Source organism: Onthophagus taurus, chromosome 2, assembly GCF_036711975.1.
Source record: "Onthophagus taurus isolate NC chromosome 2, IU_Otau_3.0, whole genome shotgun sequence".
In the NCBI taxonomy this organism is placed as follows: domain Eukaryota; kingdom Metazoa; phylum Arthropoda; class Insecta; order Coleoptera; family Scarabaeidae; genus Onthophagus; species Onthophagus taurus.
Genome location: NC_091967.1, coordinates 5,858,229 through 5,875,275, shown reverse-complemented (window position 1 = coordinate 5,875,275; position 17,047 = coordinate 5,858,229). Strand labels below are relative to the sequence as shown.

Sequence of the window (17,047 nt, the reverse complement as noted above, 5' to 3'; positions counted from 1 at the left end):
TGTATAAACAACTATTTATAATTTGAATTTTATTATTGGACTTTATATGGATTGAAACACCTGCAATATCACAAGACAAAATTTGTCCTGCCAAACCTCCATAATGAGCACGTGGGTTTTATTTTTTAACCAGTTACGAATAATTATAATAACCACTTGCTTTAAATTCACACCTGATACTTCGCTACTTGTGCGTTTTGGAATTAATAACAAAGATTAACCAAGAATTATAAACAAATTTTTGTGATATCACCAGCATTACGTTTCAATAAATGTTTATTATAATCACTATAACCTGTTATACAGATAATTAGTTATCTATTATACCCAATACAATCTAATCACAATGTTGTTAGTTCTGCTGCATTAACTCGCAAAGTGTGGAAAAGTGTATAAAACAGAAACGAGGTCGTCCTTCGATTTTTTTTATAAAATACGTTGAATAGTTATAAAATACTTTAGTTTATTATAGCTTGAGATGAACGTAAATACTTTATTATTATAGCCTGACATGAACATAAATAACAAAATAATCTCTAACACCTGCAAATACATACACATAGCTTTTTCTTGCCAAGATTCTAAAGTGAGCTATGATTCTGGTAAAGGTATGATGATGTATTCTGTCCATCAATAAATATCTACTTATTTTTTTTAGCAAATTATTATGTAAGTATTTAATTTCATATAACTCGCAATATATGAAACCATAGTTAAGAAACTACTATGCACTTGCACTGTCCCACATAAAATGCAACATAGCTTAAAAGTGCAGGCATTGGGTAGTTTTGCAAAGGAAAAGTTTTGCTTGACATCCTTATGATAACTCTGAGTTTCCATCGTAAGAAACGCACGGCTAAACCCGAATGTTTCTGGTTCTAGGTCTAGTGTTCTACTTTTCGTTCAATACAAATATATCACAATCTAGCGCTGTATAACAATTAAAACTAGAACTAACACTAGACTTAGATCTAGAAAGTTTCGGGTTTAGCCGTGCGTCTGAAGACGTAGTTCTAGTTTTACACCAGCACTATTACTATGTAGAACTAACACTATACCGAGAACTAGAATCATTTTGGTTTAGCCGCACGTCTCTAAAGACGGCTAAACCCGAATGATTCTAGTTCTAGGTATAGTGTTAGTTCTAGTTTCACACTTGCACTGTCACTAGAACTAACATTAGATCTAGAACTAGAAACATTTGGGTTTAGCCATACGTCTCTTAAGACGGCTAAACCCGAATGATTCTAGTTCTAGGTATACTGTTAGTTCTAGTTTCACACTTGCACTGTCACTAGAACTAACATTAGATCTAGAACTAGAAACATTTGGGTTTAGCCATACGTCTCTTAAGACGGCTAAACCCGAATGATTCTAGTTCTAGGTATAGTGTTAGTTCTAGTTTCACACTTGCACTGTCACTAGAACTAACATTAGATCTAGAACTAGAAACATTTGGGTTTAGCCATACGTCTCTTAAGACGGCTAAACCCGAATGATTCTAGTTCTAGGTATAGTGTTAGTTCTAGTTTCACACTTGCACTGTCACTACAACTAACATTAGATCTAGAACTAGAAACATTTGGGTTTAGCCATGCGTCTCTTAAGACGGCTAAACCCGAATGATTCTAGTTCTAGGTATAGTGTTAGTTCTAGTTTCACACTTGCACTGTCACTACAACTAACATTAGATCTAGAACTAGAAACATTTGGGTTTAGCCATGCGTCTCTTAAGACGGCTAAACCCGAATGATTCTAGTTCTAGGTATAGTGTTAGTTCTAGTTTCACACTTGCACTGTCACTAGAACTAACATTAGATCTAGAACTAGAAACATTTGGGTTTAGCCATACGTCTCTTAAGACGGCTAAACCCGAATGATTCTAGTTCTTGGTCTACTAAAAATATGCAACATAGAGATATATGTATTATATATAAAATTATATGGATATATTGCATTTTATGTGGAACTGGCCCCGGTTTCTATGGAAATATATTTTTGTATATTGTATCTTAAGTGAAATTCACTGTGTTGAACATACTTCATTTTTTAAATTTCTTCAAATAAAGTGGATACAATTTTTGGAAGATTATGATTGCCAAAATCATTTCTGATAACTATTAGGAGTTAATTGTTAGAAGTAAAAAAAATAAAGCTTCTCTTAAAACAGAAAATGAATGCTGAATATTCGAATCAAACAAGAATCGATGTTGCGATTTTGATCCAAATCTCAGTGAATGATTAAGACTCAGCTGAAGATGATAGAAGCACATTCGTGTTGTTCTCAAGAAGATTGCGAAATCATTTCTTTGAACAGGATCAAATCTGTTCGTAATGAATCAAAGAGCATAGATGTGAATACGAAACATCAATTTCTGGAAGATTTGAAATTGTGTGAATTGTATAAAATGATTTCTCTTCGAAAGGAGGGACTTCAAGTCATAGTATATATATCTATCAACTTTATTGATTGAAGATCAACAAATGTTTGTGGATTAATGTCTGTGCTTAGGCAATTTTTATTGCTATTATCATTGTTTCTTTCCATCGTGTGAATTAAATAAAACTCGATTTTTCCACTTTTTGATGGATCGATTTATTTCTATTTTTCGGATCTACCGGTTTCGATTTGTTATTAAAATCATCTTCAGGATTCTGAACCACCTAATACATTCAAATCAATAACACCAATTAAACATAGTTACAAAAACATGTTGTTATTTTTATGGTTATGTCTAAACTTTAACTCTATAAACTTTGAATTTATTTTAACGTAGAATTAGTAATTTACGTTTTAGCGATTAGTGACATAACATGTTTTTGTAATTTAGTATTATTAATATAATCGGTATTATTGATTTGAATGTATTAGGTGGTTCAGAATCCTGAAGATGATTTTAAATTGATTTTAAATAAATAAATTATATCTCACAAAGTAATAGAAATATCAAGATGATTTAAAAACTATTTTATAGCAAATTTAATCTGTTTTCAATACTCCAAAATGTTTCCTTCGTTTCTACAAATTTTATCGAAACATTCTTTCTACTTTAAATGTTTGTTGTTTTTGATCTTCACGATGTGATAAAATGTTAAGAAATAAACGAATAAAACCATGTACATCGTACAAACAACGTGGCTATTATTACACCGTCGTCTTTGGACTACGTATTAAAGGCTCGAACAGTGCCGATATATGTATAACTTGGAGGTGTGTCGGCATTGAATAAAAGCCAAGCTTAATATAACATGACTAATATGTTAGCGCGGGAAGGGCCGGTCACCGGTTCAAATTGAACTCTTGGCATTTCGTATTGTCGCGCGAAGTTAACGGTTTCTTCGCTTTACTTTTTACGGATCGTTGTTCCACTCTCGCTTTTCATCTCCTCGTTGGGCGGTCATCCGTTTTGTGCTCGAAAAAAAAAACGCCAAGTATAAAAAATAAACTAAAATAAGAAAAAGTTGACGCAAGTACTGACGCGGTTTAGCTGGTGATTATGAAAGTTGAGATGAAAACGAAGAATTAGTTCATTTTGTTGCTAATTGTTTAAAAAGGAGCGCGCGGTCGCGGTCCCGTTTGTGTCAATTGGGTGATCGTGATGTTGACGAAAATGAGACAACCGATGATATCATCTACGGAAACGTTAAAGTGGGTTTAGGAGGAGCCGAGGAGTAGGTGTTAAAATTGTCTCTGGCAATTTTTAACGGATTGCATCATGAACATTTGGGTTAATAAAATAAAAGAGAAGAAACAAGCCGCAAAGACATTCCAAGAGATGTTAACATTACGTTAGTATGCTTGGAAAGGTTTTGTCCAGGTATTCGATTGTCTATACTGTCAATTTTGATATCCCATCTTCATAATCTCTAATTCACCTCGTACCACTAAGTCTTTAGCTTGAATTTTAATCTTATGGAATTTCTTGGTATCAATAGGAGTATAAGGAATTGCAGACGAGCTGGCAGCCTTCGTTCAGCGCGATATTTAAAAAGGAAATAAATAAAAATAACAAGACTCGAAGCAAATAAGCGTTTGAAATTATCCTCTTTTTATAACTACTTATACGAGAAACGTGACTGATGTAAGTATCGTTGATATTTTATTAAAAAGGATGAATGAAATTTACGACAACATGCAAGTTGTGCATCATGAAAAGGTCTCCGTACAGTTCCTTGGTATTTGTAGATCAATTTGTCACATCTCAAGGTTTCAACGACGGCGTGGTAATTTACGACGCTGGACATTCTTGCGTTGTACAACGGAAAAAACAATAAGTCAATTACGACAAGACAATTATAAAAATGAAATGGATAGAAATTTGTGAACGCAGCACAGCACACGGTGTTGTGGATAATTGAAACGCTCTCATTACTCAAACGGCGCGAACCTATTCGCATTGATATTCAAACGCGTATAATGATTTTTATAAATCGATAAACGTTCGCCGGTTTTTAACCATATAGCGTTTAATTAAAATCGTGGAATGTGCGTAATTAGTCCACGGGAACCGTCCGGCCTTGGATTACGTATCGGCGCGAAATTAGCAATTTAATTTCTCATCTAAGTGTAAACGTAGTAGTAGTAACTTTTTTAAAAACATCTCACCAAATCATCGCGTCTCCGGCCAGTCTCCTCGCGTAGAACGGAAAACAATATGACGTTGGTATATGGAGCCCATAGTCATTTCGCGTACTATATTTACCACTCTAATATCTTTGTGGAATTTACAGCACGTTATTCTGGGAGCGGGCGCATAATTGTCACAGAAGCCGCGGCCCCTGTTCTATTCTGGACTTGCTCTCTTGGATTTACGGTGTTTTTATTGTAATTGGGTCAATTTTCGCCTTAGTCCCTCTCGTCGAGCAGTCTGTATATATATTAAGACATTTCTAACAAATGCAACATTGTAAAATTAAAGATAGTAACATAAAATTAAATATATTTTTATTGAGGATCTAAATCTAAATATTATTTTTGAAATCTATTTAAAAGAGTGTCCTAATAATATTAAAACATCTATCTAATGTTACAACATCTTATATATATTGAAAAGTGTATATATTCAATCAACGTCTAATCTACTTGTAACGATAATGAAATGTTTATAAGTGTCGACGTATCTTGGCTGGATTTCGTGGACGATAGTAAACACGGATGCTTCATTTTGGCGTAGTACTTATATTAACATTTAATTTACTTCGTCTTATGCATACAATTTAATATCTGGGTTTAATCAGTTTTGGGAAAAATGTATAAAAACTGAAACGAAAACTCCTAGAAAGTGAGGTAGTTTACTAAATTAAAGTTTAACTCTTCTTTTATAATCTTAAAAAAACTTGGTTAATTCGCACCATTTTCATTTAAAAAAAAATTTTTATGTTGAGGACGTCATCAATTGATTATGGTTATGTGGAGTTTACAATTTTTTCAACGAAACGGAAAGTCCTGGAAAATTAGGGTTTTCACCAAATTACAGCTTAATTCTTCTTTTATAACCCCAAATAAGTTCATTTCTTAATTCATAACACTTTCATTCAAAAAAAAAATGTTAAGGATTTCACCAATAGATACTTCTTAGGTTATATCGAGTTTAGACATGCTTTTCAATGGAACGAAAAGTCCAAGAAAATTAGGGTTTGCACCAAATTATAGCTTAATTCTTCTTTTATAACCCCAAACAAGTTCGTTTCTTAATTCATATTTTCATTTTCAAAGATGTCACCAATAGATATTTCTTAGGTTATGTCGAGTTTAGACATGGTTTTCAATAGAACGAAAAGTACTAGAAAATTAGGGTTTTCACCAAATTATAGCTTAACTTTTCTTTTATAACCTCAAGAAAAACTAGTTTGTTAATTCATATCATTTTCAATCCAAACAGAATTAACGTTAGTGATGTCAACCAATTGATATTTCTTAGGTTATGTAGAGTTTAGAAATGTTTTTCAACGAAACGAAACGTTTTAGATAATTACCGTTTTTACCAAATTACAGCGTAACTCTTCTTTTATATCTTCAAAAAGACTTGTTTGTTAATTCATAGCACTTCATTAAAAAAAAATTAATGTTAAAGATGTTACCAACAGATATTTCTTAGGTTATGTCGAGTTTAGACATGGTTTTCAATAGAACGAAAAGTACTAGAAAATTAGGGTTTTCACCAAATTATAGCTTAACTCTTCTTTTATAACCTCAAGAAAAACTAGTTTGTTAATTCATATCATTTTCAATCCAAACATCACTAACGTTAAAGTGATGTCAACCAATTGATATTTCTTAGGTTATGTAGAGTTTAGAAATGTTTTTCAACGAAACGAAAGGTTTTAGATAATTACCGTTTTTACCAAATTACAGCGTAACTCTTCTTTTATATCTTCAAAAAGACTTGTTTGTTAATTCATAACACTTTCATTAAAAAAAAATTAATGTTAAAGATGTTACCAATAGATATTTCTTAGGTTATGTCGAGTTTAGACATAGTTTTCAATAGAACGAAAAGTCCTAGAAAATTAGGGTTTTCACCAAATTATAGCTTAACTTTTCTTTTATAACCTCAAGAAAAACTAGTTTGTTAATTCATATCATTTTCAATTCAAATAGAATTAACGTTAGTGATGTCAACCAATTGATATTTCTTAGGTTATGTAGAGTTCAGAAATGTTTTTCAACGAAACGAAACGTTTTAGATAATTACCGTTTTCACCAAATTATAGCTTAACGCTTCTTTTATAACTTCAAAAAGACTTGTTTGTTAATTCATAACACTTTCATTAAAAAAAAAATTAATATTAAGGATGTCACCAATAGATATTTCTTAGGTTATGTCGAGTTTAGACATGCTTTTCAATAGAACGAAAAGTCCTAGAAAATTAGGGTTTTCACCAAATTATAGCTTAACTCTTCTTTTATAACCTCAAAAAAAAACTAGTTTGTTAATTCATAACATTTTCAATCCAAATAGAATTAACGTTAGTGATGTCAACCAATTGATATTTCTTAGGTTATGTAGAGTTTAAAAATGCTTTTCAATGAAACAAAAGGTTTTAGATAATTACCGTTTTCACCAAATTATAGGTTAATTCTTCTTTTATAACCTCAAAAAGACTTATTTCTTAGACCATAACATTTTCATTCCAAAAAGAATTTAATATCAAGCATATCAACCTATTGATGTTATACAACGATGGATTCAAAAAATCAAAACAACCAAGTTTATGGAAACTAACAAATTATTTAAGGCTCACTAAAACTAGATTTAATTCGCTTTCAAATGCATCTTATCTCATTACGATATCTCACTTAGTTTTTGAGATACAATTTTTATAACTTTCATCTTTTGAATGTACTCCCAATTATCATCAAATGAGAAGAGTTGGATTCAAAAAATCAAAACAACCAAGTTTGTGAAAACTAAGAAATTATTTAAGGCTCACTAGAACTAGATTAAATTCGCTTTTAAATGCATCTTATCTCATTACGATATCTCACTTAGTTTTTGAGATACAATTTTTATAACTTTCATCTTTTGAATATACTCTCAATTATCATTAAATCCGAAGAGTTCGATTCAAAAAATCAAAACAACCAAGTTTGTGAAAACTAAGAAATTATTTAAAACTCACTAAAAGTAGATTAAATTCGCTTTCAAATGCATCTTATCTCATTAGAATATCTCACTTGGTTTTTGAGATACGATTTTTAGAATTTCCATTTTCAAAAGGGTCTTCGATTAAGACAAAAATTAAGAAAAAACAAACTTATACAAACAACAAGAAAATAGTAAACCAGTTGGTGATTAGAATGTTTTAATAGATCCTTTTACTAGAAAGTTTTTATTAGAAAATCTTAAAGAGTGAAATAATGTTTGCATATAACTTGAGAGAAAACTGATGATGCTTTAATTAAAATTGAAACATGGCGCGTGTTTTAAAAAAAGTTGCTACTCTCTTTTATTAACTTAGATGGAAACTTAAAGAGGTAACACAAACAAGTAAGTAATTATGTTTGTGTTGAAAATATTACTAAGCTTGGTGATGATAAATTCGACGTCTGTCGGGTAAGATTCGCGTAAGTTTTGGTGGTTACGGGCCGCCAAATGGAAAACGTAACCTGTTTCCGACGATAGTTCTAATACGAACCAGATTCGCCGAGATTGAAATACCGTGAGATCTCAGCGTCGAGACTGTTTACGTCCGGATTAAAAATAAACAGGCGCCAGCCATTGCATGCACTTCGAAAAACAATGGAATGCTGTTTTCGTCTCGCAAGACGTCCAGTGGGAAATTTAAAATGAAAATGCTAAGAAGGAAGTTGCATAGCGTCCAAACCAAAGAAAAAATAAAAGGCAAAGAGTGGAATGAAAATTGAAAATGATTTGGTAAAAGAAGGTAAAAAATGGACATCTGGTAGGCAAATGTGGAAATAAAGTGAAACGTTGAAGTCGAGTAAGACACGTTTGGGTTGTAAAAGGGTAAATTGCCACCGGGGCTACGTCTATCAGTCAATTGTCGGTTTGTCGGTCCTAATTGAAGCACGGTCCTTGAGAATGGCTTGGTCGCGGCGCCCGACAGAGACGGGAAACGAGAAAAAATCGCCTCTCCGAGCACATCTGAGGTCGTGCGGTTGGTGTATATGGTAAAGTCCACCTTCCAAATAAAAACAAAAGAGCCGGCTTTAGGTATCCGAGTACGGCCCCGAAGGAGAATATGAATGACACGCCGCGTTGCCTGTAAATCGTGGTCCATATTTGGTGGCGAAAATGTGGTCGTCGTCGTCGACGTCGAAAATAACCATAGTGGAGCGGTTGCGTTTATTTCGCGCGGGAACCAAACCGACCATCAAATGGATTGGAACGAAGAATTGTGGCTTTGCTCGTGTTGTACGAAAGAGTTAGTATGAGGTTAAAAAAAAATCCAATCGGTTGTCTAGTTACTGAAATAGCTCACGTCTAGTCGCAGTGCCCGTATTAACTTTCTAATGATGTCCGCACGTCCACTGGTGCCAACATACGGGAGTTGACCCACGGAATGACCTTGAACGGTGACGGGTTCGTCGGGAAATTTTTCAAAAATAGATTTTTTTTCAGTCCTATGTATTAGTTGATGTGGTAACTAAGAACATGAGTAAAAAACATTTGGATTTATTTCAATGACATTGAAAGAAAACACTAAATTCCAACTAAATAATTACTTCAATAAATATGAACATGATTATGGATGACAAAAAAATTGCATAAATGCACTTTTAATTGACGCTAATCGATGTGTTTGTAACATACGGGATAATTGAGTTCCAACCAAGTAGTGAGATTTAGTACGTTGTACATTCAACTCCGTAAACCGCTTAATTAAGCCGCTATATTCAAAGATTCAAACTAGAAAGATTATGTATAAATAAAATTTGCTTTTCATTCGAAAATAAAAGAAAATGGATAAACGATTGTAAGTAGGGACTTATTAATCCTCAAGAAAACTTTCATAATGACATTGAAAGTATACACATCAGTGATTACTGATTATCTTTTAATTCGATCGACATTCACCCCGCTAACAAAACGCTTACTTATACGAAGGAGAAAACTCGCGTCCTTTCATTTTCTGCATTTTACATTGCCCCAAGCGCCAATTTCTTTCAACAAGTGCAATCAATTTTCAACTTATTTAGCCATAAATCTATTTCTGTGATAATTAAAGTTAAATCCCGTTGGATTCGGATTTTAAAAATAGACGCTAAAACGTTAATTCAGTTGAGGTGGTGCATTCTTTATCATGTTGAACGTGGAATTCGAGTAATTGACGTATTAAATAATGTTCCTAGTTTTTCTTATTCAACGAGCTCTCCTCGACTGTGTAGAAAGTCGGCGCGCTAAACGTTGCCTATTTAAAGGTATTCCACACTAAGCGCGAATTCTTTGCATACCACCGTACGCCACCATTACATAAGGACCGTGTATAGACTGGAATTTGACTTCCATCCATTAATATAGTCGCAAATTCAAACGTTAATTAACCATTTTCACACGGAAATTTTATTTTTATTTTCTGATATAGTGACAGCAAAAAAGTAAGTTTTTGAATTGTTCATCCTGACCTTTCAATCTAATGTCAAGATGTTCTTTTCCAGAAAATTTCAATAATATTATCTTACAGTTTTTATATCATATCATAAACTAGAAACTTTAAGCTTCAATTTAACATACATATCATATCATGATTCTTAAAAATACAGTCGATATGATTTTTTCAAAATTTCGTACTGCTTTCATTGAGATATTTAACAATTTCTTCTTTAACAATATTTTCCTGGAAATTTTAATAATATTACCTTATAGTTTTTATATCATATCATAAACTAGAATCTTTAAGTTTCAATTTAACATACATATCATATCATGATTTTTAAAAATACAGTGGATATGATTTTTCAAATTTTTGTACTACTTTGATTTAGACATTTAGCAATATCTTCTTTAACAATCTTTTCCTGGAAATTTTAATAATATAACCTTATAGTTTTTATATCATATCATAAACTAGAATCTTTAAGCTTCAATTTATCATACATATCATATCATGATTCTTAAAAGTACAGTCAATATGATTTTTTCAAAATTTTGTACTACTTTGAATTAGACATTTAGCAATATCTTCTTTAACAATATTTTCCAGGAAATATTAATAATATAGTTTTATAGTTTTTATATCATATCATAATCTAGAATCTTTAAGCTTCAATTTATCATACATATCATATCATGATTCTTAAAAATACAGTCGATATGATTTTTTCAAAATTTCGTACTGCTTTGATTGAGATATTTAACAATTTCTTCTTTAACAATATTTTCCTGGAAATTTTAATAATATTACCTTATAGTTTTTATATCATATCATAAACTAGAATCTTTAAGCTTTAATTTAACATACATATCATATCATGATTCTTAAAAATACAGTGTATATGATTTTTCAAATTTTTGTACTACTTTGATTTAGACATTTAGCAATATCTTCTTTAACAATCTTTTCCTGGAAATTTTAATAATATAACCTTATAGTTTTTATATCATATCATAAACTAGAATGTTTAAGCTTCAATTTATCATACATATAATATCATGACTCTTAAAAGTACAGTCAATATGATTTTTTCAAAATTTTATACTACTTTGAATTAGACATTTAGCAATATCTTCTTTAACAATATTTTCCAGGAAATATTAATAATATAGCTTTATAGTTTTTATATCATATCATAGTCTAGAATCTTTAAGCTTCAATTTATCATACATATCATATCATGATTCTTAAAAGTACAGTCAATATGATTTTTTCAAAATTTTGTTCTGCTTTGATTTAGACATTTAGCAATATCTTCTTTAACAATTTTTTCGTGCAAATTTTAATAATATCGCCTTGTAAGTTTTATATCATATCATAAACTAGAATCTTTAAGCTTCAATTTATCATACATATCATATCATGATTCTTAAAAGTACAGTCAATATGATTTTTTCAAAATTTTGTACTACTTTGAATTAGACATTTAGCAATATCTTCTTTAACAATATTTTCCAGGAAATATTAATAATATAGTTTTATAGTTTTTATATCATATCATAATCTAGAATCTTTAAGCTTCAATTTAACATAAATATCATATTATGATTCTTCAAAATACAATATTTACTTAAATTTGATTAAAATTAAGTATTAAAAGAGTCAAAATATATGATTAAATAATTGATTAAAATATTGACATTACTTCACAAGATTCATTTTAACAAAAATGATGATGTGACCATAGACAGGTATATGATGATACACTTTGAAAAGGTACGGAAACTTATTCGTAAAAGTAAGATAACAACCGTACCGACAAGAGTACTCTATTTATAACGTTACTTTTCTAAACTTCTCCATGATAAACAGGTGATAAGATTACGTGTGTATAATACAATAAATACTCCATAAACTCGGTGTCAGGTCGATACGATATAGGTTGAACGTATTTATTATTTATTTATTCACAATTTTCTTGGTAATACATTAATTTCTATACCACCATCATGTTGTTGTACATCCTGTCCTGTATCAAACTTTTTATTTTATTATTTTTTTATACCTCCCGTTTCGTGCACGTTTTCTTAAAAACCTTCTTTTTCTCTCTCAAAGGTGGTAGTCGCCGTCACGGTGGCCCAACCGTATACAGGAAACTATGACCGTCCATTAAACTGGTTCGCGATTTTTCTTGTCTTCGACTGCTGTGTTCGTAATTAATGTGATTTTTAAGAAAATTTCATATTTTCTTTTAATACTAAGAAGCAGAACAATTTAAAAACAGATGGCGACTCTCTTTTTCCGAAAGAATTCTTTATATGAACTATATATTTTGTGATGAAAGGAAGTGTTACTTTTGTATAAGGCAATGGAAAAATGAATGAAAGTTATAGAAAGCTGGTTGAGTTCGAACATACAGTTTCTTCTGTTTGTATGCAGTATTTTTTAATTTATACACGTAACAACCACACTTGTCTTAATAAATCAATCAAAACGAATCAATTCTCAGTATTAATCGTAACAAATACTTACGTTTAATACATGCTACCGGGAAAATAAACAATAACGACAACATTGTACACAGTTTAATCTATTTGTCGAGCTCTTAAAATGATTAGAAAACATTTAAGTTTATAAAAAATTTTAACCAAACATTTGTAATTTGAAAAACGACCTTTTATTTTAATTAAGACATATGTATTCCTCAACTGGCGCCTACATCCACTTCAATTTTTTTATCTTTTACAGCTTAATAAATAGATTATTTTTAGATCGAAATTCATAAAAAATCGCAAGTTGTTTTTAAGTGTTTTCTTTTAATTAGAAGATCACTGCTTCGTTTATTATTATTATTCAACCAGGAAGATAAGATTTGAATTATTTCTTTGAATATTCTTGATCTGCAACTATTAGGCTAGATGCGCACAAAAACGTAGGCAACACACATAACACAACATTGTTTAAGGAAGAAATCTGTCTTCAAGGGTCATCAATGAAGATTCAAATGGTTTTCTGAAAACATGAAATTACAACCAAATGTGGTTTAGGAAAAATCAAACTGACACAAGGCCAACATCATAAGTTCTACAACATATCGATCAGAAGTTGATGAATAAACTTAGTTGCTTACGTCGTAAAAAAATGTATCTTAACTGATACATTCAAAATATGTAAAATCTTGATGGAAAGAACTCAAAGATTTACCGGGCGATAATAACAAAGATAAGAATGACCTTCCTGATCACTTGACGGATGTGTAATCATGACTGGGGTTAATGAGTATTTATCGAATCCAATGTGAGTGAATGAGTTTGGAAACAGTCTGAAATCAGATAACTGGTTCCTCTTAAAAAAATCAATGAGCATAATTTCTAGGATTTTAGACTCTTTACTTCCGCTCGGTTTGTATTGCGGAGGAATTAAATTATGTTTCCTATCACCTTCATTTTTGCATTAAAACCCAATTTATTGTCTAAAATCTCAATTTGGAAATCTTTATAATTTCAAGCCTGTTAGTTAGCCGTTTTAAGAAACGTACGGCTAAACCCGAATATCTCTAGTTATAGGTATAGTGTTAGTTCTAGTTTTAAACTTGAACTGTCACTAGAACTAACATTAGACCTACAACTAGAAACATTTGGGTTTAGCCGTCTTAAGAGCTAAACCCGAATGATTTTAGTTGTTGGTCTAGTGTTCTAAACATTCGGGTTTAGCCGTGCGTCTGAAGACTGCTAAACCCGTAACTTTCTAGTTCTAGGTCTAGTGTTAGTTCTAGTTTTACACCAGCACTGTCACATTCGAGATTAGCTGTATATCTCATCACCTTAGTTTTTGAGTTATAACTTAATTTAATATCCAAAATCTCAATTTGATAATCTTTATGACTTCAAGTGTGTGAGGTTGCTAATAAATTGTGATAAATTAAAATTATTATATAGAATATGCATTGTGGCTCCTCATGAACATTTTTTAATAAGAATGTTTTTCTGCAACGCTATTAGTTTCCATGATATAATTAATTCTTGTAAATCAAATCGGTTATTTTAAAATTTTGGGCTTTTTTGAATGTAACTAAAATTTGGTTATAGCTGTGGTCAAATTGGTTATGAATTATCTTTTTTGAGCTAATAGGTAATAATTTCAGTTACATATCTCAACATCTTAACGTCTAAATCAAATTCAAAACCTTTATACATATATTCTATCTTAATTTTAAAATAATTAGATATCCTGATGATGATAAATTATTTGTTAAAATCGTTTAAGTTGCTCTAACTATAAAAACTATATTTTTAAATAACATTATGATGAATTAATTACATGAAAAATTTTGTTTTATTCTTATTTTAAAAAGTTTGCAGATTTTGATCAGAACGGTGTAACTCAGAGTTGTTACGACGTCCGTGGATGTCTCGTCGGTAGATGACCTCAATAGCGAACGACGACTTACCCAAATAGAACGGGCAGCGTCTCGACGCACATTAACTGTCTCAGTAATGCTTGGCTATTATTGTTGAACTGGCTGCAGTGTACAGGATCGTAACATCTCTTCACGCGCGATCCGATCGCGTAAATACGACGATTTCAAATCGAAAGATTTTGACGTACATTAAAAAAAAGGGCCGATTAAAAGCGTCTATTTACTTTATATGCGAAATAAGGTTTCCTCGATCAAGTTGAAAGCCGAAAGCTCGGTTGAGAACAAATCATATATCATGTTTTATTGGTTCCTATACTTTTACGTGCTCGTACTACGATGTAAATAAAGGTTTAATGGCGTTCGGGTTTCGCAACAGACGCCCACGAATAAAAATTCTTCTCTTGTTTATAAACAAAGTATTAAAATGTGAAATATATACCGTTAAGAGCTTGGCATATACTCTTGGAATTAAATTTAGAAAAAAAATTTATGTGATATGAGGTTTAAAGAATAATTTTTTGTTGTTTATATGTTTTGAATAAATTTCGTTTTTTTTTTAAATTTCTAAAATCGCAAATTTGAAAGAAATATTGAATTGTTTATTCAACCATTAGCAGTTTGTAATTGTTGACACATCAGACGTAAAACTTGTCTATCGTGTACCAAACACTTGATAAAATAAAATACCAACGTGCACCAATATTTGCTTAAGGCAAGTTTGAGTGGGTAACAATTTTTTTCGATTCCATTTTTGCTTAAAATTTTAAGGCCCACTAAATAAAACTTTTTTTAAATTAATTATTATGATGCAACCTCTAATAGGCACGTTTCGGTGAATGTTTTTATTAATTATTATTTTTTGTGAAATTGAAATCTAGGAATGGACACGCGGTTGTAACGTAATATAATTGTTAAACGGTTTAATTGGAATCGTTCGAGTGACGTCACGCCACTAATTGTAGTGACTAGGTTATTTATTTATAAAATAGTGATTTTACTATTTTTTTTAATACTTTAGCCTATCCGATTTTCGCACCAAGAAATACAGGACGCGCCGATAATAAAACGCAGTTTTACGCGATAACAATAATTGTGTTCGCATTCTGCTTATGCAAATGTAACATAATTTTTTTAGTGTTAATCGTTCCGCGGAGGTGAAACTTAATTGTGTTGCAAACTTTGCTAAGAGCTTAATTGCTTCATTATAAAAATTACTATAAAAAGGAAGTAATTAAATTATTTTTTTTAAATTTAAGTTAAAATTTAATAATAATAATAATATATCTATACCACGTGAAATAAAATCTATACCAAACAGTCAGATAACTTCTCTCCCTATTGAGAATTGAAAGATTAGGTTCGTATCGAAAGATTACATGATAAAAATAGTTTTTTTATATAAACGAGCCGATAAAATCGCCGTGCTTAAATCGTAAAAAGAAAACATTTATTTACGAACCTGCAGCTTTATTCCGAATCTTGGGACTGGGATCTTCGATGAGCGGTGTCCTGCCTCTGGCGTCGACACAGAAGAAGATGCAAAAACACAAGAGCACTAACAGAATCGACCTGGAGGCGATTCTGGAACCGTTGTAATCGAAGCAAAAACTGTTCGTCAGCGTCATTTTCATCCCCGATAAACTTTTCAATCTCTCAATATTACTTCGATTTAAAAAAAATTAACTCTTTTATATTTTATAACTTTTAAAATATAAAAGTAAAGAATTACGATCAAGAAAATCAAAACTCACTGATCTCCCGGATTCACTGGATCAAAAAAAAAATTTATTTGCTTTTTGATCGTTCTTTGTGTACAATCTGCGGGGTCCGTATAAAAAGTATCACCGCATTTTCTTCGGATAGTTGTAAAACGGACATTTATGTAACTCGCGTCGAGGTTTATTATAGATTAGCATGTGACTCTATAAGTGAATGAGCCGCGGTCGCCGTTGATGATCGACTGAACACTGACTGCCCGCCGTCGAGCGTGTGCTGAGAGTGTGTGTGTTGCGTTGTATATAGCTCCCTCTACTCACGCCGCTTTGGACCGGTGTGTGCCAAAGGCGTTCAAGGATAAGGCTTTCTTGGTCCTAACACTCCACCCCTAAGGCATAAGGACGAAGGACTACCCACCGACAGTAAACCGACCAATCCTGAAACGAGCTTTTCACCTCTCCGATTGTGGCGGGAGGCCTTGCGCCAGGACATCAGCAACTTTACAAATCTTGATCATCTTATTCAACAAAAAAGTTTACAAAAATAACATTCAATCACTTTTGTAATAATTAAATAAAAAATTCCTTGCTTTTTTTTCCTGTAATAGTAATACTTAGAATAACGTAGACTCGATAATAATCTGAATAATTCTAATTGTAAAAGTATTTTCTAAGAAGACATTATTTCCAATATCACTCAATCATTCTTTATAATTTCAGTCAGATTACTTAAAAAAATGTTGATTAAATCATAAGAATAATAAGATTTGGTCAAATTTGGATTACAGATTAACTATCTCGAAGATAATCTTAAGTAGGGCTACTAAAATTAAGTTTTTGTACCTTCAAGGCT

The 17,047-nt window shown here is 31.4% G+C and overlaps 1 protein-coding gene across 2 annotated transcripts in view; it reads right to left on the bottom strand.

Annotated features, from left to right (window-relative positions):
- LOC111427146 (short gastrulation) overlaps nucleotides 1–16,674 on the bottom strand; it is a 31,852-nt gene extending 15,178 nt beyond the window's left edge. Inside the window, exon 1 of one of the 2 annotated variants that reach the window (XM_023062137.2) lies at nucleotides 15,939–16,674. In XM_023062137.2, the coding sequence (XP_022917905.1) occupies nucleotides 15,939–16,110 (172 nt within the window). In that variant the 5' untranslated portion in view covers nucleotides 16,111–16,674. The remainder of the gene's footprint in view (nucleotides 1–15,938) is intronic. The other variant, XM_023062138.2, reaches the window with a different exon arrangement.
- Between the last annotated feature and the right edge of the window lie 373 nt (nucleotides 16,675–17,047).